The 25,439-nt window shown below is 45.9% G+C and overlaps 1 protein-coding gene across 1 annotated transcript in view; it reads right to left on the reverse strand.

Moving 5' to 3' along the window:
• Window positions 1–280: 280 nt before the first annotated feature.
• Window positions 281–25,439, reverse strand: part of LOC139750187 (uncharacterized) — a 37,541-nt gene continuing 12,382 nt past the window's right edge. Inside the window, exons 2-7 of the mRNA XM_071664594.1 lie at window positions 18,084–18,223; window positions 17,163–17,374; window positions 6,731–6,866; window positions 6,269–6,495; window positions 2,322–2,478; window positions 281–1,461 (exon numbers count right to left, since the gene is read on the reverse strand). Of these exons, the coding sequence (XP_071520695.1) occupies window positions 1,394–1,461; window positions 2,322–2,478; window positions 6,269–6,495; window positions 6,731–6,866; window positions 17,163–17,374; window positions 18,084–18,153 (870 nt within the window). The 5' untranslated portion in view covers window positions 18,154–18,223 and the 3' untranslated portion in view covers window positions 281–1,393. The remainder of the gene's footprint in view (window positions 1,462–2,321; window positions 2,479–6,268; window positions 6,496–6,730; window positions 6,867–17,162; window positions 17,375–18,083; window positions 18,224–25,439) is intronic.

Below are 25,439 nucleotides of genomic sequence, written 5' to 3' on the forward strand. Positions count from 1 at the left end.
AGATAATGGGATAAACGAGGACATAGAGAGATAATGGGATAAACGAGGACATAGAGAGATAATGGGATAAACGAGGACATAGAGAGATAATGGGATAAACGAGAACATAGAGAGATAATGGGATAAACGAGAACATAGAGAGATAATGGGACAAAAGGTGTCATTTTGAACGTAACTATATGAACATGAAATATGGCTTTGCCTATACGTAAGTGGAAGACACAAAACGAAAGAAAAAGAAAAGATATATTTTTTTCTGTGGGTGGTGGTAGGTGGGGGAGGGGGAGGGGGTGGAGAGGAGGACACTGGTATGTCAGCAGGTGGAATTAAAAAAATAAAAGAGTATCTACTGCGAGCTATGAGAGAGAGAGAGAGAGAGAGAGAGAGAGAGAGAGAGAGAGAGAGAGAGAGAGAGAGAGAGAGAGAGAGAGACTTTCTCACACTCAGACATGTCCCTGGCAGGAGATTTAATGGAGGAAAAACAGTAAAAGACAGGAGGTCGGATTCCCATGGAGATATCTCATGGAGAACTGATGGATCTTGGAGGGACGGTGGAAGGCCCTGAGAGGAGATAGATAGATAGATAGATAGATAGATAGATAGATATAAAGATAGTGAGACTGGGAGTCCCTGAAGGGAGATATAGATAGATAGATGGATAGATAGATAGAGATTGGTAGGCCCTGTGGGAAGATAGAGATAGATAGATAGATAGATAGATAGATAGAGAGAGAGAGAGAGAGAGAGAGAGAGAGAGAGAGAGAGAGAGAGAGAGAGAGTATTATTTTTTTATTCCCATGACGGCCATGGACGACGAAGGTGGTACTGGGAAAAGAACATAATACAGGAGGCGAACACGTCTTGGCTGACCCATGGTGACCTTTCTTCCCTCTGCTAAGGTCACCAGACCAAAGAAAAAAAAAAGAAGAAAATTTAATCATCTGTAGCCACACTGATAATGCACCCGTCACGCCGTCACAGCTCAGCGTCACGAGTGACCGTCACAGGCGTCACGTTTGACCACATATTTGTCGGCCCGTCGCCGTGACATTGCGTTACGGAAACGTGTTACGTTACGTTGTCATTGTCCCTTCGTAACACTAGTCCTCTCATCGTGTTACACAGCGAGAAAGCGTCACAGTAGCTGCGTCACAGCAGCTGCGTCACAGCAGCTGCGTCACAGCAGCTGCGTCACAGCAGCGACGAAGCAACAACAGCAGGAGCGGCGGTAGCAGCTGTGCGTCACAGCAGAAAGGTTGATTGCTGCAGTGTTACGGCGTCACACCAGTAGGTTCACCGCAGGGGCGTTACGGCGTCACAGCCGCAGGTTGACCGCAGGGGGCGTTACGGCGTCACATCAGCAGGTTGACCGCAGGGGCGTTACGGCGTCACATCAGCAGGAGGAGAGCAAGATGAGTGGGAGGAGGAGGAGCAGCAGCAGGGAGGCCCTCTGGCACGATCCTGCAGGAGGAGAGACGTAGGATGACCACAGGTGGGTGGTGGGTGGCCAGGCCCCACGATGGGGACCTGGCCATGGACACATGCTGGGGACCTGGACGCACGCTGGGGACCTGGACACATGCTGGGGACCTGGCCACATACTGGGGACCTGGCCACATTCACACTAGGGACCTGGCCACTTGCTAGGGACCTGGCCACATACTGGGGACCTGGCCACATACTGGGGACCTGGCCATATTCACACTAGGGACCTGGCCACTTGCTAGGGACCTGGCCACATACTGGGGACCTGGACGCACGCTGGGGACCTGGCCACATTCACACTAGGGACCTGGCCACTTGCTAGGGACCTGGCCACATACTTGGTACCTGGCCACATACAGGGTACCTGGCCACATTCACACAGGGGACCTGGCCACATACAGAGGACCATTAGATATTGTTCATATAACTTCATCAGATATATAACGTTAACACCATGATGAACAGTGAGGCAGGAACCTCCAGTGACCCTCCCAACAACCAGGGACCACCAGGTGACCCTCCAAGAGGCAGGGGTCACTAGGTGACCCTCCAGGTGGCAGCATGTGACCAGATGACCTCCCTGAGAGGCAACAGGTGAGCAGCCGACTCCCCTGAGAGGCAGCAGGTGGCCAGGTGACCCCCACAAGAGGCAGCAGGTGGCCAGGTGACCCCCACAAGAGGCAGCAGGTGACCAGGTGACCCCCACAAGAGGCAGCAGGTGGCCAGGTGACCCCCACAAGAGGCAGCAGGTGGCCAGGTGACCCCCACAAGAGGCAGCAGGTGGCCAGGGAACCTCACAAGAGGCAGCAGGTGGCCAGGGAACCTCACACACTCACCTGAGGAGAACCAGTCGAAGCCCGCGGTTCTCGGGTGGTCAGCGTGGATGAGGGTGACGTTAGCCGTCTTGTGGAAGACGGTGGAGAGGCGGGCGTGGCAGGTGAGTGTCAGGGCCCCGCCCCTGAACCACGCCTCCCGTACCTCCACCGTCACCTCCTGGAGGAAGGAAATTACGAACCTATGTCAGTAGGAGTAAGGCCCACATGTGCGGGAGCCGTAAACAACACGGGTCCTCTGTCATGTAAATGATCAAGAAGAACACATGGCTCACAGAGATAACGTAATGGGTGTAAATGAGAACGCATCTCTCTCTCTCTCTCTCTCTCTCTCTCTCTCTCTCTCTCTCTCTCCCGACCACCGAGGGAGCCGAGGTGGCCATGATGACCTGACGGCTAACTGTGGGGGTCATGACCCCGTGTCTCCCTCATGGTCATGAGTGATAGCCTTCATCATCTTCGTCTCATGGGATACCTCGCCTCACTCTGTCCTCACGTATCGCCGGGAAATGACACCCGGAAGGCTCCTCTGTGATCGTGGCCATGCGTCTGTCTTCCTGAGGAGGTCAGTCAATGGCACGATAGATGAAGCTCGTTATTCTACTGTCCATTTCTAGTTTATGAACCCCCTCCCCCCCACAGTCAGTCCAGTCACCGATGTTTCTGTAACATCTGTGTGGCGTCTTGACGTTTCAGTAGATCGTTTTTTGTATCTTTATTAAGCAAGAGTCTTCTGAGGAGACAGACACCTTCCCGTGGCGTTGATCGTGAGGGAAATTCTTTCTTTTACCGAATCACAGAATGTGTGGTAGATAGTGGTGGTGGTGTGGTAGATGGTGGTAGTGGTGTGGTACATGGTGGTGGTGGTGTGGTAGATGGTGGTGGTGGTGTGGTAGATGGTGGTAGTGGTGTGGTAGATGGTGGTGGTGGTGTGGTAGATGGTGGTGGTGGTGTGGTAGATGGTGGTAGTGGTGTGGTAGATGGTGGTGGTGGTGTGGTAGATGGTGGTGGTGGTGTGGTAGATGGTGGTAGTGGTGTGGTAGATGGTGGTGGTGGTGTGGTAGATGGTGGTGGTGGTGTGGTAGATGGTGGTAGTGGTGTGGTACATGGTGGTGGTGGTGTGGTAGATGGTGGTGGTGGTGTGGTAGATGGTGGTAGTGGTGTGGTAGATGGTGGTAGTGGTGTGGTAGATGGTGGTGGTGGTGTGGTAGATGGTGGTAGTGGTGTGGTACATGGTGGTGGTGGTGTGGTAGATGGTGGTAGTGGTGTGGTACATGGTGGTAGTGGTGTGGTAGATGGTGGTGGTGGTGTGGTAGATGGTGGTAGTGGTGTGGTACATGGTGGTGGTGGTGTGGTACATGGTGGTGGTGGTGTGGTAGATGGTGGTAGTGGTGTGGTAGATGGTGGTGGTGGTGTGGTAGATGGTGGTGGTGGTGTGGTAGATGGTGGTAGTGGTGTGGTACATGGTGGTGGTGGTGTGGTAGATGGTGGTGGTGGTGTGGTAGATGGTGGTAGTGGTGTGGTACATGGTGGTGGTGATGTGGTAGATGGTGGTGGTGGTGTGGTAGATGGTGGTAGTGGTGTGGTACATGGTGGTGGTGGTGTGGTAGATGGTGGTGGTGGTGTGGTAGATGGTGGTAGTGGTGTGGTACATGGTGGTGGTGGTGTGGTAGATGGTGGTGGTGGTGTGGTACATGGTGGTGGTGGTGTGGTAGATGGTGGTGGTGGTGTGGTAGATGGTGGTAGTGGTGTGGTACATGGTGGTGGTGGTGTGGTAGATGGTGGTGGTGGTGTGGTAGATGGTGGTAGTGGTGTGGTACATGGTGGTGGTGGTGTGGTAGATGGTGGTGGTGGTGTGGTAGATGGTGGTAGTGGTGTGGTAGATGGTGGTAGTGGTGTGGTAGATGGTGGTGGTGGTGTGGTAGATGGTGGTAGTGGTGTGGTACATGGTGGTGGTGGTGTGGTAGATGGTGGTAGTGGTGTGGTACATGGTGGTAGTGGTGTGGTAGATGGTGGTGGTGGTGTGGTAGATGGTGGCGGTGGTGTGGTAGATGGTGGTGGTGGTGTGGTAGATGGTGGTGGTGGTGTGGTAGATGGTGGTGGTGGTGTGGTAGATGGTGGTGGGTGGGTGGGTAGGTGTGGTGGGGGGTCGTATCTTAGGTACTGATTGGTTGGTTAGGTTAAGGTGGTGGTTCTAGCGTGTATAGACGTATGGTGTAGGTGTAGTAAGTATGTGAATGGTCAGCTGGACGTGTGTTTTTGCTGTCTTTATGCATCTGTGTGTGTGTGTGTGTGTGTATAGCGTGGTGTGGCAGCGTTGATCCAGAGTAGGTGTTAGGTAAGCCAAGCTGAGAGCTTTTCATTATGTATATTGAAGGATGACCGGAGCTTATCTCAGGGCTGTGAGGCTTGCACGGGAGGTAGGAGTGTTCCACCAGTGTGGTAACAATTCAAAGACATTCATATTGAAGACTGAAAAGCACCGTAGATTGTTCATGTTGCTAAGGCGATACAAAATAATGTCATTCGTGGGTTTGAGAGCAGTATTTGTCAAGTATATTCTTATACGTATGTGTGACACTTCTGGAAACACTGTGATTGCTAAATCATTCCATAGGGTAACCATCCTGTTGAGGAAAAAGTACTTTGCCTCATTCGAGATAAAACGTTTGCCCCACGAGTTTGTATCCATCACTACGAGTGGAATCAGACGAACCAAGTCTTGATTAACTTGGTAGATCAAGATTATCAAAACCTTTGATGATCGCAACGCATCGCAACGTTCGAATCCAACTGAATCCGACTTTTGCAAATATGTTCAACTGTTCGTGTCGAGATTTCTTTTCTTTCGAACAGTTGAGTCGAAAGCTTTCTGATTTATCATCTCTCCCAGTTTAACTTCCATACTCGACCCCTTTGCCCTACGCCGCAATGTTGATTCACTTTTCCTCTTCTATACTTATCAATTTGTGATTTGCTCCCTAGAGCTGGCTGCTTGTGTGCCCCCACCACTAGCTAGACCACACAATACTCGGCAAGCTGCTGCGTCACATGATTATTGTGTGGCCATTGGTAACTCAGGAGTGGGCCGTTTTGATAACTGTTTCCTTCCCTACACCTCGACGCTTTGGAATTCTCTACCTTCACATGTCTTTCCCAATAACTATGACCTGGCAGTTTTTAAAAGACAAGTTTCTCACTTCCTCCAGAATTCGTAAACATTATTCCTTGTATCTTCTTTTTTCCTTTCATTAACCTCTTTAAATTTCATGTAAGGTCCGGCTTTGATGGGGATTTTTGTCCGCGACCGGAGCCTCCAACGTAGGAAAAAGTAAATTACTGCTAATGGTCAGGTTTTGTTGAGATTAAACGTCTGTAAAGTTAGAGGGATCAAATTACTGCACGCGGTCAGGTTCTGATGTCTGTCTATGCATCTGAACTCATTGTTTACCTCTCGAACCAAATGATGCATTGCTTCCCTCCCTATTGTCCGGGCTGGCACACCCCCTCCTCACGGTCTGGGCTGGCACACCCCCTCCTCACGGTCTGGGCTGGCACACCCCCTCCCTATTTCCTGGGCTGTCACACCCCCTCCCCATTGTCTAGGCTGGCACACCCCCTCCCCACGTTCTGAGCTGTCACACTCACTTCCCCATTTTGACTGATCTGTCGTGCACCAATACAGACCACTGTTGTTTTCCTTCTGAAATGCTCAACTCCTTTATCCTCAGTTCTCAGCCTTGTTCCTTCTCTGTGCCTTTTTTGTAACCTTCATTCATCGTATCATCATACTCTTTGCCATCTACCTCTGCCTTCGTTCTCCCTATTCTAACATTACTATTGTGTTTTCCTCTTTCGTATATACTCTACGTCTATACCAGTCGTCTCTTTTGACCTGTATTCTTTTCCTCCCATCTTGACCCTCCCTCAGCCCTTCCCTCGTCACTCACCGAGACCTGAACGCGTCGGCCAAGCTTGTCTGTCTGTAGGGAGCGTTGGATGTGCGCGTGAGGCGGCGGGCCCATCGAGTTGAGGGTCCAGGTGATGTCTGCTGGTGGGTCGGACTGGCCCAGCATACAGCGGGCACCGACCTCGTCCCCGGGCCTGACCCTCGACCCCTGCGTCACCCCAACACCTTGCACTCTGCTCCTCACCTCAGGACCCCACAGGGGCACATCTGGTGGCCAGAAGGAAAAAAAGAGAATCGGAATTATTACACGACAGATAATGACTGATGTTATCTTTATATCAGGACTAGGCTTAATCTAAGATAAGAAAGGCAACCAGATAAGAAAGTCTTGAGGATTAGTCTTTGGTGCAGGATGTGTCCTGTGCCGTGGCCACGACACGACGTGGGAGAAAGAGACAGAACCTTGTCTTTCCGTCTGTCCGTCTCCTGCTGGCGCACTCACCGACCACCGTCATGTTGACGGCATGATCGTCCGTCTCGAAGTAAGGCTTGTCACCCATGACCTCACAGCGGAAGGTGCCGGAGGTGGCCCGCGTCACGCCCGTCAGCCGCACCGTGGGACCCGAACTGCCCAGCTCCTGCAGAAGGACCACACAACTGATGTTAATGCTCCTGCAGAAGGCTTGCAGGAGGTGGCCAGCCACATCGCCAACCACAACATCCATACAGTGACGACGCTCAACTCACAAATAAACAAATTACACACAACAAACACATTCGAAATCTCATCCACAGGATTTAACCCATTTTTTCCTCCCTCACTATATTCAACACTTACATATATACCTCCACCAGCTGATCTTCCAGATACATTCCCCAGATATATCTGGGGGAGTGTGCTGGTTATTTTCTATGGCTATAGAATCTAAGGGACATCTCTTCAACACCCCCGAGATGAACTCCTCATTAATCAACCTCACCCTCTAGATATCCTCATTGATCAACCTCACCCTCTAGATATCCTCATTGATCAACCTCACCCTCTAGATATCCTCATTAATCAACCTCACCCTCTAGATATCCTCATTAATCAACCTCACCCTCTAGATATCCTCATTAATCAACCTCACCCTCTAGATATCCTCATTAATCAACCTCACCCTCTAGATATCCTCATTGATCAACCTCACCCTCTAGATATCCTCATTGATCAACCTCACCCTCTAGATATCCTCATTGATCAACCTCACCCTCTAGATATCCTCATTAATCAACCTCACCCTCTAGATATCCTCATTAATCAACCTCACCCTCTAGATATCCTCATTATCAACCTCACCCTCTAGATATCCTCATTAATCAACCTCACCCTCTAGATATCCTCATTAATCAACCTCACCCTCTAGATATCCTCATTAATCAACCTCACCCTCTAGATATCCTCATTAATCAACCTCACCCTCTAGATATCCTCATGAATCAACCTCACCCTCTAGATATTCTCATTAATCAACCTCACCCTCTAGATATCCTCATTAATCAACCTCACCCTCTTGATATCCTCATTAATCAACCTCACCCTCTAGATATCCTCATTGATCAACCTCACCCTCTAGATATCCTCATTAATCAACCTCACCCTCTAGATATCCTCATTAATCAACCTCACCCTCTAGATATCCTCATTAATCAACCTCACCCTCTAGATATCCTCATTAATCAACCTCACCCTCTAGATATCCTCATTAATCAACCTCACCCTCTAGATATCCTCATTAATCAACCTCACCCTCTAGATATCCTCATTAATCAACCTCACCCTCTAGATATCCTCATGAATCAACCTCACCCTCTAGATATTCTCATTAATCAACCTCACCCTCTAGATATCCTCATTAATCAACCTCACCCTCTTGATATCCTCATTAATCAACCTCACCCTCTAGATATCCTCATTAATCAACCTCACCCTCTAGATATCCTCATTGATCAACCTCACCCTCTAGATATCCTCATTAATCAACCTCACCCTCTAGATATCCTCATTAATCAACCTCACCCTCTAGATATCCTCATTAATCAACCTCACCCTCTAGATATCCTCATGAATCAACCTCACCCTCTAGATATTCTCATTAATCAACCTCACCCTCTAGATATCCTCATTAATCAACCTCACCCTCTTGATATCCTCATTAATCAACCTCACCCTCTAGATATCCTCATTGATCAACCTCACCCTCTAGATATCCTCATTAATCAACCTCACCCTCTAGATATCCTCATTAATCAACCTCACCCTCTAGATATCCTCATTAATCAACCTCACCCTCTAGATATCCTCATTAATCAACCTCACCCTCTAGATATCCTCATTAATCAACCTCACCCTCTAGATATCCTCATTAATCAACCTCACCCTCTAGATATCCTCATTAATCAACCTCACCCTCTAGATATCCTCATGAATCATCCTCACCCTCTAGATATTCTCATTAATCAACCTCACCCTCTAGATATCCTCATTAATCAACCTCACCCTCTTGATATCCTCATTAATCAACCTCACCCTCTAGATATCCTCATTGATCAACCTCACCCTCTAGATATCCTCATTAATCAACCTCACCCTCTAGATATCCTCATTAATCAACCTCACCCTCTAGATATCCTCATTAATCAACCTCACCCTCTAGATATCCTCATTGATCAACCTCACCCTCTAGATATCCTCATTAATCAACCTCACCCTCTAGATATCCTCATTAATCAACCTCACCCTCTTGATATCCTCATTAATCAACCTCACCCTCTAGATATCCTCATTAATCAACCTCACCCTCTAGATATCCTCATTAATCAACCTCACCCTCTAGATATCCTCATTAATCAACCTCACCCTCTTGATATCCTCAACCTCCACGACAACCATATCCAGAGCAGACTCACAACCTCACCACCTTCCAACAACCAACCTCATCAGACATTACCCTGAGCACATAGCATATAAGGACGACCTGACACGGGCTGTGTGAACTGTACGTTAACCAGTTACCTGACCCGGTCACAGGTCAACTACAGCTTACAACACACACACACACACACACACACACACACACACACACACACACACACACACCATACAGTCTCACATCGCAACAACACCGTAAACCAAACCAGTTAATAAAAAAATAAAACAAGACATGGAAGGCAATTGAAGTTAAATTTTTCTCAAAGTTTGTAAACCTCATATACGCAGCAGAGAAACAGGATGGACAGCAGGAGAAACCTCAAGTGTGAAAGAACAACACCATCACTATCTTCAAACCAACAGTAACTCTCAGCACTTCCTTCCCTCACCACAGTGAACCACAACACCAGGAGCACCCGAGGCTGGCGAACGAGTTCGACATCGACACCTTCCGCGTCACACAACAGGTCCTCTCTACACGAAGGATCACTAACACCAAGCAAGAACGCCCTACCTCATGGAGGAAACATAAACATACTCGTGGAAACAGTATTTGGAATGAGTCACAAACCTGCCACATCACTTGGCGGGACAATCGTGCAAAGACCAACACAAGATCCAGCAACAGACCCTGACAATATGTCAAAGTTCCACGTAAAAAAAGAGATTCGACCTGAAGTCTCTTCACGTAACTCGCCGACATCTTCATCCCTCCTGACTATATAACAAGAACTCACGCGGCTGGAAACATGTCGACTTAATACTCTTCCTAAGATCCTCTGAACCCTTTACTTTCCCTTCCTCTTATTGCATCAGATCACTTATCCTCCGACTCCAAATTGTTCATAAAACTTTTTCGCAACACCCAACTAGCATCCCCCAAGCACAACCATATACCCAAGCACTCTTCTACCACCACACTACACACACACACACACACACACACACGCACACACACCGCACACAACCCATCATAAACGGCTTCAGCCAACTGCACCTCCCGCCCTTGCATAGTATTAGTGGCGATTGACATGAACAAAGCATTCGAAACACTCCTGTAACATATTCTCACTATCCATAAAGACAAATAAAGGGTTAACCTGCTCTATACCCGGCCACCAAGCCAAAGACTCAACCCATAAAGGCTACGTTTTTGAAATTCTAAAGCTCTACAATGGAGTTCCCCTGGGAGCTGTTTTTTCTCCAACCATTTTTTTCAGTCTCGTTGTACATGACCTCTCTCTTTCCACTGCCAACCACAGTGTGAATATAAATTCATATGCAATCGGCCTCCACTTTTAGACCAGTACCCTAGTGCTGTACTTGTGATAGTATATAGAACTATGATATATCATGCAATAAAACAATAGGTTTACTCATATTAGAATATCTGCATCCCCACAGATAATTCATTGTCACCTTCTTAAACCCTGACAGACGTGAGTTCAACCTGTGCCCTCATGCCACCTTCAGTGATCAACCATCCCATTCCAGTGTGACATACGATACACACATGACATTCACTTTTCACATTGCAAACATGAACGTAAGAGTCATAGATCAACTGCCCTGAGAACACCTAGTGGCATCCAATTCAGACAAGAGAAAGAAAATCCTTCGATATCCTATACAAACAATACATTCGCTCCATTCTAAACCAAGCCTCACCTGTATGGTTTCACCACCTTTCCAGTACAAACATAGAACACAAAACAGAATACTCAGAACAATCAAGGAGCTGTTTAGTGATCACCATTCAACACCAGCATAAAAAAAGTAGAAACACTTCCAACACAGTCCAATCTCAACGTTCTCAGCACCCAGTTCTGTGTTACCCCACATACAAGCTGCTTCATAACCACTTACCAACCTTCATGAAGAAGTGAAATATTCATCCCATCCTCACACTTTACTAAGCCTCCTGCACCCTCAGATTATCCCACTTCCAGCAAATATCATATTTGTCAAAACCTTTAACCCATGATATCCAGACAAACAATAAACAGCTGTCTCCCCAGTCCAGTTTTGAGCTTCACTCCACACGATATACACTCATCTTGAACTACACTCTCCAGACAAACACGGATTACGTTTCTTATTTATGCTCTTGACATCATCCACGTCTTCAGCGCCACAAACATCGATACAACACACTACAGAATCCCTTTGGCCAAAAATGCAACTTCCACGTCGAAGATTATAATCACGTATCCCTCATCAACTCTGCACATACCCTGCCATGGCAAACACGCAGCCCATACACTGTGACCTGTGGCCTGTGATGTGGCTGACTTTGTGAGAACTGGTTTTGATGTCTCTCACTATTCATCTCACTGGTGAAACAGAAGTTATTTTCATATTTTTTTCTATCTAATGCGCTCAGTGAAGAAATCCTTTGGATACATATAAATTATTCTACAAGAGGCAGAGCTATGAACCTCCTGTAGAGAAGGGCGAAAAGGTAGTGTAGGGCAGATAATGTAGGAAAGTAGTGTACAAAGGACGCGTGGCTGTAGAAAGAAAGAGCTAGAAGAAGTGTTGAGGAAAGTAACCAACCATTAACGAAGACGGACTATCATATCAAGTGACGTATCTTCATGCGTCAGTTTCGGGTCCTTCATGTTGGTAGATCGAGAACTCACACACACACACAGCACAGGTCGTGTGAGGGTCCCTCGCTGAGTGCCGTTATGATCTCGTTGTACACGGACATGTTAAGAGGCAGACAGTTTTCGTGAGAAGTATGGGAAGGTGTTCTGTATGGCTTCGTTATGTTGATGATGACGTGTTAATGGTGGTTCTAGAAGACACCAGAGTGGAAAAACAGACTAAGGAATGTTAAAGAGTGTGTGTAGAAACATCCAGTTCAAAGCAGAAATGGAAGAAGGGGGGTAATCTACCCTGCGTAGATACAGTAGATACGGTAGTTCATAAGTGTGAAGGACAGCTGAAATTCTCGGTGTATCTCAAACCCATAAATAGAGATAGTATCATCCATTACCTGTGTGTAGTGAAGGACCCAAGTTTAGAGTGAGTGATGGGTGTCTTTCTCCGAGCTGTGCGCGTCTGCAGTGAAGAATATGTAAATGAAGAGTTCATTTACATTACGGAGGCGTTAGAGGAGTAAACGTATCCAGTGGGACTGTTAAAAGATATTCAAAAAACAAGCCAGGGAGACAGATGGGAAGCAAAGAAACACAGAGAATGGTAAAGATGAATACGTCACGATATCAATTTCACAGTTTGCTGTAAATGAAGACGGGTTTTGGATGTTAGGTGGGAATGAGAATACCTCAAGCGTCAGACACAGAAATCAGGGACTTGGCGAACAAGATGTGTAGAACTGGTAATATGATCAATAAGAGTGTCATCTACGAGATCCCGTGCAACGGTTGCTATGGTGAAACATGAAGCGCAGAGGAAGCAAGAATTAATCATCGCAAGAACTACATAACTAACCTTATTTCAAACTCGTTAGTGTTGTACATAGACAGTCATGGCTCCTTCCCCGACTGGCGAGCTGCAGAAAATTTGCATATGGGTTTTGAACAAAAACAAAAAAGGAAAAAATGAGAAAGACGATGGAGGCTGCTGACATTGCCACACAACACATCCAACCACAGAGGAGGATCCATGAGTCAAGCCAAGGTCGTTGGGTCAGCGGTTGGTCAGCGCGGCGAAGAGGGCGGAGTCAGCGAGGGTCATCAGCCAATCAAGAAGACTTATGTATCACCAGACAACCGAAGAGATGGTCCACGAAGGGGGATGGGGAGGTTGAGGGAGAGATCGGGGGTTATATATACGAGCAGCTGTCCATCGTAATTCTGTATCATTATTAGCACCACCTTACCCACATTGATAGCAACGTATAGGTTATTCTCTATGGTTTATCTATATACCTTCTAACTTTTACCACATTCATCTGTGGGTGTCGTCTGATGGTATATCTTCCACTGTCACAAACACCCTCGAAGGCACCCAGTGGTCTGCTGCTGTGTGAGTTCCTTCCTTCCTGGCCCGTTCGAGGTGGGCGCGCGCACTGATTAGAACCACAAGCGTGTATTCATGGTTCATTCTGTGTTTCTTTCCCACTGTGTATTCCTCTCGTATATCAAAGTATTGATGTCAGTGGAATACTTCGGGAAGAAGACTCAAATATGAAAAAAAAAGGGTAAATGAGGTTGAATTAACGGTTTTGAGTAACAGATTATGATCTTCACGAACAGAACTCCTTATTGATAACTTGTAAAAGTATTTATTTACACGTGATTTTAAGTTAGTGTTTGTCTTCGCGTTGTAAAGAGACGGAGTTAGTTTATTCCAGTGTTCTGTAATGCTACACACGGAAGATCTATGGCCCAGTTCTTACTGCATCTCCTTACTTTTAGTTTCATTGTTTTCTATCTGGTCGTCGCAATATATATATATATATATATATATATATATATATATATATATATATATATATATATATATATATATATATATATATATATTATATATATATATATATATATATATATATATATATATATATATATATATATATATATATATATCGATGAGAAATCGTCTTGAGTTATCGAAATCATTTAGCATTTTACAAACTTTTATCACATCTTCGAAGTTTGTAATATTTCAGTTAAATTCACCAGATATATACGAGTTTCTTCTCTCGTCATATTTATTTCTGAGGAGAGGAAATTAGTTTTGTTGTTGTTGTGTATATTATTCATTTTATTTATAATTTTTTCCTCCAATATGATGACCAGAAATGAACGGCGTATTCTGAATGACGTCAGACTCAAGTTACGCTGTGTTATGCGTATCTTAGGTCATGGCTCAGTATCTCGCTAAAGGTTTTTCATTCTTACTCCTAATGAAGGCCTACTGAGTATCCTATAATCTGAGTATCCTATAATCTGAATATCCTATCATCTAAATATCCTATAATGAGTATCCTATCATCTGAATATCCTATGATCTGAATATCCTATAATCTGAGTATCCTATAATCTGAATATCCTATAATCTGAATATCCTATAATCTGAATATCCTATAATGAGTATCCCATAATCTGAATATCCTATGATCTGAATATCCTATTATCGTGATGAACAACATTGTTGTTGCCAGAATGCACATCTCTACATTTCAAGTGGGTACATCATTCCCCTGACCACCACTTCAACTCATCTCCATCATCTTGGAACAAGACTGAAGCCAGAGGTTACCAATCACTTCGAGGTGATTGCCCAATAGGACTTACCTGAAGGACTAGTGTCAATATTGGAATGTTGTGGGGATACACGCTTGTTGCCACACTCGAACGCACTCGACCTACATTCTGACTTTCACTTGTTTTCACTTGTTTACCAAATGGCGTCCTACCTACGTTTCTTCGTTGTATATCAATTGACTGTTATAATTCTCTCTTGTGTCTCCCCTGATGATGTGATTATTACACGAAAGTGCGCTTGGGAACTTATCTTGTTTCATTTTCCCCGTGGGCTCGTACTAATATATATATATATATATATATATATATATATATATATATATATATATATATATATATATATATATATATATATATATATCATGGTCCATTCAGACGCGATTATAGATTGACTCCCAGTGGCCCACCGGTCGGGAACCAATCTTAATCAGTCTTCCCTTTGAAGTGGGTCGTTAATTCCACAATTTCGTGTCATGGCCAAAATTCTGCTGATGGCACTTGTCTCTTGATCACCGACACACGTAGTCAAGTGTATAAGGTCGGTTGAGAGGAGGAGACACTGGAGGATGTTGCGGAACATAAGGAGTGTACGAGGACAGGAGAGAGTGGATGAGATGGGCTGGGAGGCTGGCGGCCGGCCGACACACACACACACACACACACACACACACACACACACACACACACATTCAGTTTTCTAAACCAAGAGCTTTGATTTTCCATAAGTCTTTCATGTGGTATTTTATTAAAAACCTTTTTGGAAGTTTAAATCTATGATATCTGTGGATATTTTAGAATGCCATTTGTGACAGGGATGTGTGTACAAACGACAAAGTTGAAAGCTTATTGAATGTATCTGGTAAGCATGGAATAGTAGTGATTGAGAGGGTTAAGGCATGTACAGAGCATCAGACAAGGGAAGGACAGTGTATTTTCAGAAGTGGTAGAGGATGTGTGGATCAGGTGTTTGCTTTGAAGAATGTATGTGAGAAATACTTGGAGAAACAGGTGGATTTGTATGTAGCATTTATGGATCTGGAGAAAGCCTGTGAAAGAGTTGAAAAATACTCCTTGTGGAAGGTCTTAAGAATATATCTTATGGGAGGGAAGCTGTGAGAGGCAGTGAGAAGTTTTTATCAAGGATGTAAGACGTGTACGAGTAAGAAGAGAAGACAGTGAGTGGTTCCCTGTCTGCGGCAGGGGTATGTGAAATAACCATGGCTGTTTGATTTGTTTATGGGGTGAGGGAGGTAAATGCGAGTCTTGTGGAGAGGGATGAGTATGCCGTTGGTAAGGGGTGAGGGGGACTGGGAAATGAGTCAGTTGTGTACTGTTGACACAACACTGTTGGCTGATTCGAGTGAGAAACTGCAGGAGTTAGTGACTGTGTTTGGAAGAGTGTGTGAAAGGAGGAAGTTGAGAGTGAATATAAATAAAAGTTATTAGGCTCAGCAGGGCTGAGAGACAGGTTAATTGAGATGTAAGTTTGAATGGAAAGAAATCAGAGAAAGTGAAGTGTTTTAGACACCTGGGAGCGGATATGGCGGCGAGTGGAACAATGAAAGCGGAAGTGAGTCATAGGTTAGGTGAGGGATCGAAGGTTCTGGGAGCGCTGAAGAATGTGTCGACAAAGAGGTCGTTATCTGGGAGGGTGAAAATGAGTATTTTGAAGGTATAGCAATTATAACAATGTTATATGGATAAGTAATGTAATTATCTTTGTGTCTTTTCTGGAGTCTGTATACGACCCCAGCAAATATTTTGGACGTTCATTTTATCATTTCGATGTACATATGCCTCGATATCATTCCTATGTAGCCTGGTTACAGTTAGGCTCTGCCACAAAACATAGCTCCGCCACTTGCCTTATGTAATGTGTATTTTCTGAAAACCTCACCACCTTGTGTCGCTAATTCTACTAAGTGACTGTTAGCCTTATACAGGATTCTGTTATTGCTATTCTGTTCAGCTCTGCTGCCAGCTCTTATGCTGTTGGTTCACTCTGGCGTCGGTACTATAGCGTGAGGACAGGCACTGCGTCAGAAAATGACGAGAACAAACGGGAAGAGAAAGGGGAGCTTCATGTGTCCTCCTCCTACTCCTTCTTGGTGTCTGGCTGGGAGGAATGTTGAGAAGAATATTGACTTCAGAACTCGGGTGGGAGAAAGTTTGACCTTCGAGAATCCAAGTTTTTGAGACCTCCTCCTCCTCCTTCAGGAGTTGAGAAGGAGTATGGCTCATCAGGCAGTAGGCAGAGCTGATCACCTCCACTGAGACAACGAAACAGGGTCAATAACCTGGTTTCACGTCCTATAAGCATCATGTTCCTGTTGTAATCACTTACAAAACACCCTGACGTTGAAGCACATGTATGTACATAGGTAAACATGGGTGTGAGGTGTGTAGAAGAATGAGTGGGCGTCTTCGGCAAGAATGTACTTACATCGACGCGTGTCTACGAGTTAGAAGATTGTCAGGGAAGGAGGTGACATACTCGCATAGATGTGTACATATGCAAGTGTATTTGAGTCAAAAGGTCCCCGATTTACGACAGAAGGTTCACCCTATTTACAACAGAAGGTCCCTGATTTGCTACAGAAGATCCTCGATTTGCAAGAAAAGGGTCCCCGATTTACGACAGAAGGCCCCCTAATTGCGACAGAGAAGGTCCTCACTTTGCGACGGAAGGTGCCCTTTTGGGAATGATGGGGGGACGTACTCACGTCGATGTGTATATGTGGGAGTTGGTAGACCCGGACGGGCGGGTCCCTCTTGGGGATGTACTCGTAGAACTGGTTGACGCCCCGGTACCATTTGACCGAGTAGAGCGGGTCAGGTCGGTCGGTCGTGTGCTCATAGTTACACGCCAGCTGCACAGCCGACCCCGACACCACTACAGACGGCACCAGCACCCCAGACACCCGCAGACTCCGGCCTGTAGGAGGAGGCCAGCGGTGGTCAGCTGTAAGGGGACTCCAGGAGTGGTCAGCTCTCCAGGTGCAGGGGGAAGCCAGGGGTAGTCAGCTACAGGGGGACGCCAGTGGTGGTCAGCTGCTGGATAAGAGTGGATGATGAAGCCTTTGTCTTAATATAATCCAAACTACGTGAATTACCTTCAGCAAGTTACATTCCCAGTACATCAGCGCTGGCCTTCCGTGACGACGACTGAGGATGTGAGGTTGAGCATCTGCCTGACTGCTACTGATACAGTATCTAACCTGAGACATACGACGTTGTCCTGGTTGCCATACTCACCCATTGGTGACATGCTCATCCCTCGTTGCCATACTTACTTTTGGTTGCCGTACCCGTTGTTGCCATACTCACCCCTAGTCTCCATGCTCACCTTTGGTTGCTATACTCACTCCCTGAATACAGTCGACAGTTATTTGCACAATTGGTTACTAAATTCGATTCTGGCCGTCTGTCATGTCTTCATTTAGTTGCCTCATTTACCCACGTCTGCCACACTCATTCTCCCTGACTCATTCTTGACATCCAGACTCACATAATATCCATCCAGACACCTTGAAAATTAGATTTGTCTTTTGGTAGCCGGACTCACCTCGCCAGCTATCCCCAAGCTTGACGGATGACTACATTCACATTGCCATGGAGACTCCTCCTTGAGAGCAAAAACTCACCCTTGGCGACGAGACCCAGGACCAACAGGAGTCGGAAGGCAGCAGCTGCGACAGTCTGGTCCAGCCTCATCCTGCGACACCCAGAGAGGATCCGTCCGCTCTTCAGGCACTTCGGCGTCGTACCATCACATCGCCTTCTTCTGCAGGACGTAGGAGAGAGAGAGAGACACAAAAATTTAGCTTCGACGTCCTTTCTGGTGTTTCCCTGACCGATCCACATGGCTGGGGAGGTGGAAGTGGACGTAGGAGTGGATGGATCATCGATCCACATGGCTAGGGCGGTGGGATGGTGTGGCAGTTGCTGTGGAGAATATTTACCCCTGAGACAGAGGGAAGGAAAAACACCAAGGGACAGAGATTGACGGTATGGAGTCAAGTGGGGCGGACGGGTGGCACTTAACCTTGACTCGGAGATGTATGGGCGGAGATCGTGACCGGGAAACCGATCATTTCGTATAGTTTTTGTTCGTGTAGCGTGAGACCTTCTGTCTGGCCTCGAGGGTGAGGTGGGAGACGTCTCTATGAGCTCCTTCTCTGACCCCGAGTCTTACGTTAAAGGAGACGAGGAACAGCTGGAGAGAAAGATTTCAGTTCAAAAGTACTAAAATCCGAGGATTTCCAAGAATGAATTAAACTCTTTTTCCCGCAGGATTTGCCACCTCATGAGACGTAACTAATCTATGAAAAAAAAAAAGATGAAAGAAAATTTTGTGAATGAAAATAATCCAAGTGTGTAACAGAAGGTATGGGAAAGGAGGTCATCCAACCATCCCTCCTCACCACTAATGCTGCTTCCTCTCTTCATTCCTCCCACGTCTTTCACCTGACGATTATAAGAACGAAAGAAATATGATGATAGAGTAATTCCATGATGATAGAATGATAAGACACTCGATATGAAGGACTGAAGAACCCTCATACTCATGGTCCTCTTGCTGGTGCACTTCAGTTCTGCTCAGTCCGAGTGACTGTGTGGCCACCACTGGTGCTACCCTGGAGGGGCTGCTGCTGGCTATGTCCCTGTATCTAATGACACTTTTTATGGCTCAGTCGATCCTGGTGCACTTCTTGCTCCCTGGGCCCCAAAATGTAACGTTTTCCTTAGTCACATCTGGCCTTTATACCTTTCGTATCTTAGCCCAGAATTTTTTCATTTTTTTTTCCTCATCTTTTATATTTTTTCCCCTTCGAAGTCCACAATGAGTCCTCGTGTCCCCTCGGGATTCAAGGCAACAATTCATCGTCTTTTTTTCCCCCCCTCACTCGTGGGAGTTGCCTTGGAGGCGCGCCCCGTGACACCACAATTGCTTGGAGAGGAGGAGGAGGAGGAGGAGGAGGACGACCTGGTCCCTCCGGTGCGGTCTCTGCGAGTATTTATATCGAGCTGTGTCTTTACCCTTCGCCTAAGGGAATGTCTCCTGCATCTGTCTACGGAGGCCTGGAGGAGCATCCAATTCTCGACCAGAGTCGAGTGTACTCTTCATGGTAATGGCGTAATTCAAGCCGGAAACGACCAAGGATAAAAGTCCTTTATGTAAGGGAAAGGTAATCAGATGAGTAATCTAAGGCGAGCTGGAGGGAACATTTTTTATTTCTTATTTCTATAATCTTTTTATTTTCTAAGGGGAGGGATTTTTTGTGGGTTAGGTTAGGTTAGGTTTTGTTTTTTCGGTCTGGCAGGTTGACACTGAGCTTTTGCTGGTCTTGTAGGTTGGCAGGGAACCATTGCTGCCCTGGTAGGTTGGCTGGGAACCATTGCTACTCTGGTAGGTTGGCTGGGAACCATTGCTGCTCTGGTAGGTTGGCTGGGAACCATTGCTGCTCTGGTAGGTTGCCAGGGAACCATTGCTGCTCTGGTAGGTTGCCAGGGAACCATTGCTGCTCTGGTAGGTTGGCTGGGAACCATTGCTGCTCTGGTAGGCTGGCTGGGAACCATTGCTGCTCTGGTAGGCTGGCTGGGAACCATTGCTGCTCTGGTAGGCTGGTTGGGAACCATTGCTGCTCTGGTAGGTTGCCAGGGAACCATTGCTGCTCTGGTAGGTTGCCAGGGAACCATTGCTGCTCTGGTAGGTTGGCTGGGAACCATTGCTGCTCTGGTAGGTTGCCAGGGAACCATTGCTGCTCTGGTAGGTTGGCTGGGAACCATTGCTGCTCTGGTAGGCTGGCTGGGAACCATTGCTGCTCTGGTAGGCTGGCTGGGAACCATTGCTGCTCTGGGGGGGTTGGCAGGGAACCATTGCTGCTCTGGTAGGTTGCCAGGGAATCACTGCTTTTCTGGGGAGTTTCCAGGGAATCATTGCTGCTCTGGTGGGTTCCCAGGGAACCATTGCTGCTCCGGTGGGTTGCTATGCAGCACAGTAACGAGACATGTTTTCCCAACACATGGGATACGAAAATCAGTTCTCTTTTTCCTTTTCTTCTGAGACGAGTTCATCTATACACTGTGGGTTCCCATGTGGACACACGAAACCCACAATAATAATGATAATAATGATGATAATGATGATAATGATAATAATGATGATGATGATAATAATGATGATGATGATAATAATGGTGATAATGATAATATTAACATTATTAATAATAATCAGTAACATCTGCAGCAGGAAATAAATTATGTGATAAAAGCGTTTCCTAAAGCTGGGCTTTGCCAAGGATCAGCTCATCAAACTTCAAAGCTTTAGCAGGAAAATAAGGGAGAGAGAGAGAGAGAGAGAGAGAGAGAGAGAGAGAGAGAGAGAGAGAGAGAGAGAGAGACGATGATAACGGAACTAAGAAATTGGCAAGAGACAGATTTCTACAAGTACCCAACACGGAAGAGGCACAAGTCCATAGACAACTTCTCGCAAGAGTACAGTGTCATCATTATGGGGATCTGACAAGACATTGGAGGAAGTGGGCGGTACAGCACCAGCAGCACAGCAAGCGTGGTTTACCAAATCCCGTGCAGCGGATGCCGAAGAACCTGTTTCGGTTAAGATCGTGTGGGATGAAAAAGAAGAATGACGGAAGACAGAGGAGACTTAGAGCGCCACACAACGTGGAATGCTCTCGTGGTGGATCAGATGGGGCATCCACCCAAGTAGCACTGAACCCCCGGTGTTGTATCATGGGCTATAGGTGTGAAGTGCGAGGAAAGCTCTAGATGCAGCGCACATACGAGTGGAAGAATCCATAAATACAGAGTATCAAGTTATACTGCGACACGTGAGTGGTCGACAAGGAGACGGGTGCGGCGAACTAACCAATCTAGCCAAAGATTCTTCAAAGCCACCTGAGCCACACATCAGCGGCCACACCTGGATCAACATTGTTCCTCCCCCAGTGTAATCCTCCGTGCATCTCCTCATCATTCTTCCGATTGCTATTCTCCCACACAACGTCCCAGGTGTACTCAACATGCGCACACCTCACACATTCATGTATTTCCTCCCCTGCCGTGAGACAGTGCCAGTAATACAGCCATTACGCCAGTTACTGACGAAAGAAAAAAAAAAAACCTAGTTCACAACACGGTCACCCCTTTCCTGAGAGAGTCAATTGCTGTCTCATCCACTTCAACTGTTGTCTCATCCACTTCAACTGCTGTCTCATCCACTTCAACTGTTGTCTCATCCACTTCAACTGCTGTCTCATCCACTTCATCTGCTTTGCCACACATCGTCTTAACACAAGCCTTCACGATCTCTTCTCCTTTTACTAAACGCCCCACCATAACTCGCTTCAAAACACGTACTCCATATCTTCATCTCTTATCTGCCTGTTACCAAATTTTATCTACGATTAATTACGCCAAAGTTTCATACTGGAAGGTGTCCTGGCTTTACCCACAAGGAACCATTTCCCAGGGTGTTCCTGCAACCCAAGGCTTGTGCTACAAGCAACAGCTGGGACAGGTGGATTCCTCAGAGCCGAGAATGTCTTTAAGGTGACCGAGCGCTCGTCAGCTGACGATGAGAAAACTTCGCAAAGGTGTCATTTAACTTGGAAACCTCAAGCAACCTTAGCCTGGTAATACCTTGTCACCATATATATATATATATATATATATATATATATATATATATATATATATATATATATATATATATATATATACACACACACGTTTAGTAGATAAGACGTACCCGCCTTTAGTGTGGTAAATACCCTATAGATGGTGTCAAAGTTCGCCTTTCACATTGTCAATTGTTCCCCTCTGGCTCGCGATTTCGCGCTCTATTTCCTGATAATCTCATTTAGCTGCTTCGAACCAGCGAAAGCGAACCGTTCCGAACCAGCGAATACAAATGGTTCAGCTGTGGCAACACCATCCCTAGTGAAACGAACTGCTGCAAACCAGCGACAATATCCTCCTCCGAAGCACTGAGAACGAACCCTTCCTTACCAACGAGAGTGAACCGGTTCGAGCCAGTGAAAGCAAGCCTTTTCGAGCAAGGGAGAACAAACCGCTTCGAACCAGGGGGGAGAACCGCTCGAAACCAGTGAGGGAAAAAAATTGTTATAAAGCAACGAAAATGAATTATTCCAAAGCAGTAAGAAAGAGCTGTTGCGAACCAGGAGGAGCGAACCGATACGAAGAAACGAGAGTGAACCAGTCCGAACCAGCGAGTGCGTACCATGCAGGATTCCCCTCACAGTCTCTAGCGGGACAATCTGTACCTCAGGTCTTGCCTCAGACACCGGACCATGGTAGTAGAGGATCGTACCGTCGTGCTCAAGGGTCGTACCGTCGCCCTCAAGGGTCGTACCGTCGCCCTCAAGGATCGTACCGTCGTGCAGATAATGATGTCTGTTTGTACCCCGTTATGTTCTACCTCACCCCCATGAAGCTCCAACACAGAACCCTCCTCCAACAAGAGGAAGGCATTCTTCCTCCTCCCGTCTCCAACACTAGACACACCTCTACCCCCTCGCCTCTCTCTCTCTCTCTCTCTCTCTCTCTCTCTCTCTCTCTCTCTCTCTCTCTCTCTCTCTCTCTCTCTCTCTCTCTCTCTCTCTCTCAACGCGCACGGCCGTGCAGCCGGGTTGATGGACGCGACAGGGAGTGTGTGGGGAAGTGGAACTTGTGTAAAATTGAATGAAGATTAGACGATGGAAGGCCCGCTGGCCTGGTCCTCCTCACCGCAGCCCTAGCCTGACCAGCTTCACCTGGTCCAGCTGCTCCTCCGTCGGTCAGCTGGTGATGTGGGCCTCAAGCCAATCGCCTTCCAGGGTCGTTCAGGCCTCCGTCCTAAATTTACGACCACCAATCGAAAAATCTTAATCACCTTTTTAAGGAGTTCGAGTTAATTCTAGGTCCACACACGCTCTTAGTGTATATGTATATATATATATATATATATATATATATATATATATATATATATATATATATATATATATATATATATATATGTATGTATATATATATGTATATATATATGTATATTCACACTTAATTACCATATTTCATATTCCACAGTTCAAACCAGTTATCCCAGTCACCCGTCATTTTATCATCACACATTTCCACAAACTGGTCACCATTACTGTTTACCTTACTGAATACCCCATGCTCCCCCCTAGTACCCCATGTCCCCCCAATTATACCCTCAACTGCCACATTACCCACTGTCGCATTCAAATCCCCCATCATTGATACCCGATCTCTTATTTATCACCAACTCAGCTGCTCCCTCTAAAAAAACCACCCGCTTCTCTTCGTCAATATTTACCCAGAGTCAGTGTGGATCTCACATCCTTGCACTCGCTCACACGCTACAGCAACTCCTGTTTCACTAGAAGTGCTACCTCTTCCTTACCGTAAACCTCAAGCGACCACGTTTGTCGACCAACCAAAAGATCTTCAACTCTGTCTTGACGTGTTGACGAAAAGGATGAGATCTTATATGATGCCTGTGTGGCCTTCTGTAACGTGGATTGGATAATGAATTTCAAAAATAAGATAATAGATATTTGATCCTCCTGCGTGTATAAACTTATGTAAACACTCAATCTTACAAGTTCATATATATATATATATATATATATATATATATATATATATATATATATATATATATATATATATATATATATATATATATATGTATATAGATATATTTCTTTTTTTGTCATCAACTTTTCGAATATTATAACGAACTTCTCCATAGCTCAGTTAGATTAATTTTAAACTAGATTCTAAACTGAATTTCATGCGCCAACTTTCAATACGAAAAATGCATTTGGTCTGGTGAATAGGCCCATCATTTTTGAAAAATTGCACACACTATTTTTAACTCTCGGCATGATATTTTTTTTCCACATATTTCCCATCCAGTGTATAACAATTTTATTATGAGGTACATTTTTCTGATCCCGGAGTTTTTTTTCCTTTCTTTTTTTTTTCTCTTTTCATTTTTTTAAGCTTGCGAAAATGAAAGAGGATTGGTTGGAAACACTGGGTAATAAACAAGATTATTAATTTTGTCATTTAAATGGTGCTTCTTTACGTCAAAAGACTTCGTTTTCCGCACCATATGTATATATATATATACCTGATCGTCCTTTTCCGCGTTCGCGAGGTAGCGCCAGGAACAGACGAAAAAGGCCACATTCGTTCCCGCTCAGTCTCTAGCTGCCATGTGTAATGCACCGAAACCACAGCTCCCTATCCGACATCCAGGCCCCACAGACCTTCCCATGGTTTACCCAGGACGCTTCACATGGCCGATGTATCTCCGTGGTTGTTGATGGATCAGCCTTTTCTTGACCAACAGCGGTGTCCCTCAAGGTACTCACCTGCCCCCTACACTTTTTTCTCCTTTTTATCAACGATTTCCTCCCTTACACCAGTAATCAAAAGCACTTATACACTGACCACTCAACACTGCATTTATCCACATCCTTCTCATCTGCTCCCTCCTCACTCACTCGATCACCATCTCGTCTTGACACAGCTTACTTGTTCAACTCAGACTTAGGCAGGATATCTCAGTTGGGTAGACGAAATCTGGTTAAGTTTAATGTCTCCGGGACGTAGTTTCTACCCATCGAAGACTCCTCACAACTCTCGTCTCTCCTTTGACGGTTCTGTAATTCCACCTCATGACTCAATGAACATACTTGGCATTACTGTAACATCCATTCTTTCTTGGAAACCCCACATTACGGGAATGGCTAAATCTGCCTCTAAGAAACTAGGAGTCCTGTTTAGATGCTGAAGTTTCCTTTCTTCAGAACAGTTACTCCTTTTATGGAGTACTGCTCACATCTGCATTCTTATTTGAGAGAAATGAGTCAGAAGCTGCCCGACTTATGAACTCTCCCGGAAACTAATGAAGGAAAATCAGACAGAAGCAGTGAACAAGA

This window comes from Panulirus ornatus, chromosome 9 (genome assembly GCF_036320965.1).
Source record: "Panulirus ornatus isolate Po-2019 chromosome 9, ASM3632096v1, whole genome shotgun sequence".
In the NCBI taxonomy this organism is placed as follows: Eukaryota; Metazoa; Arthropoda; class Malacostraca; order Decapoda; family Palinuridae; genus Panulirus; species Panulirus ornatus.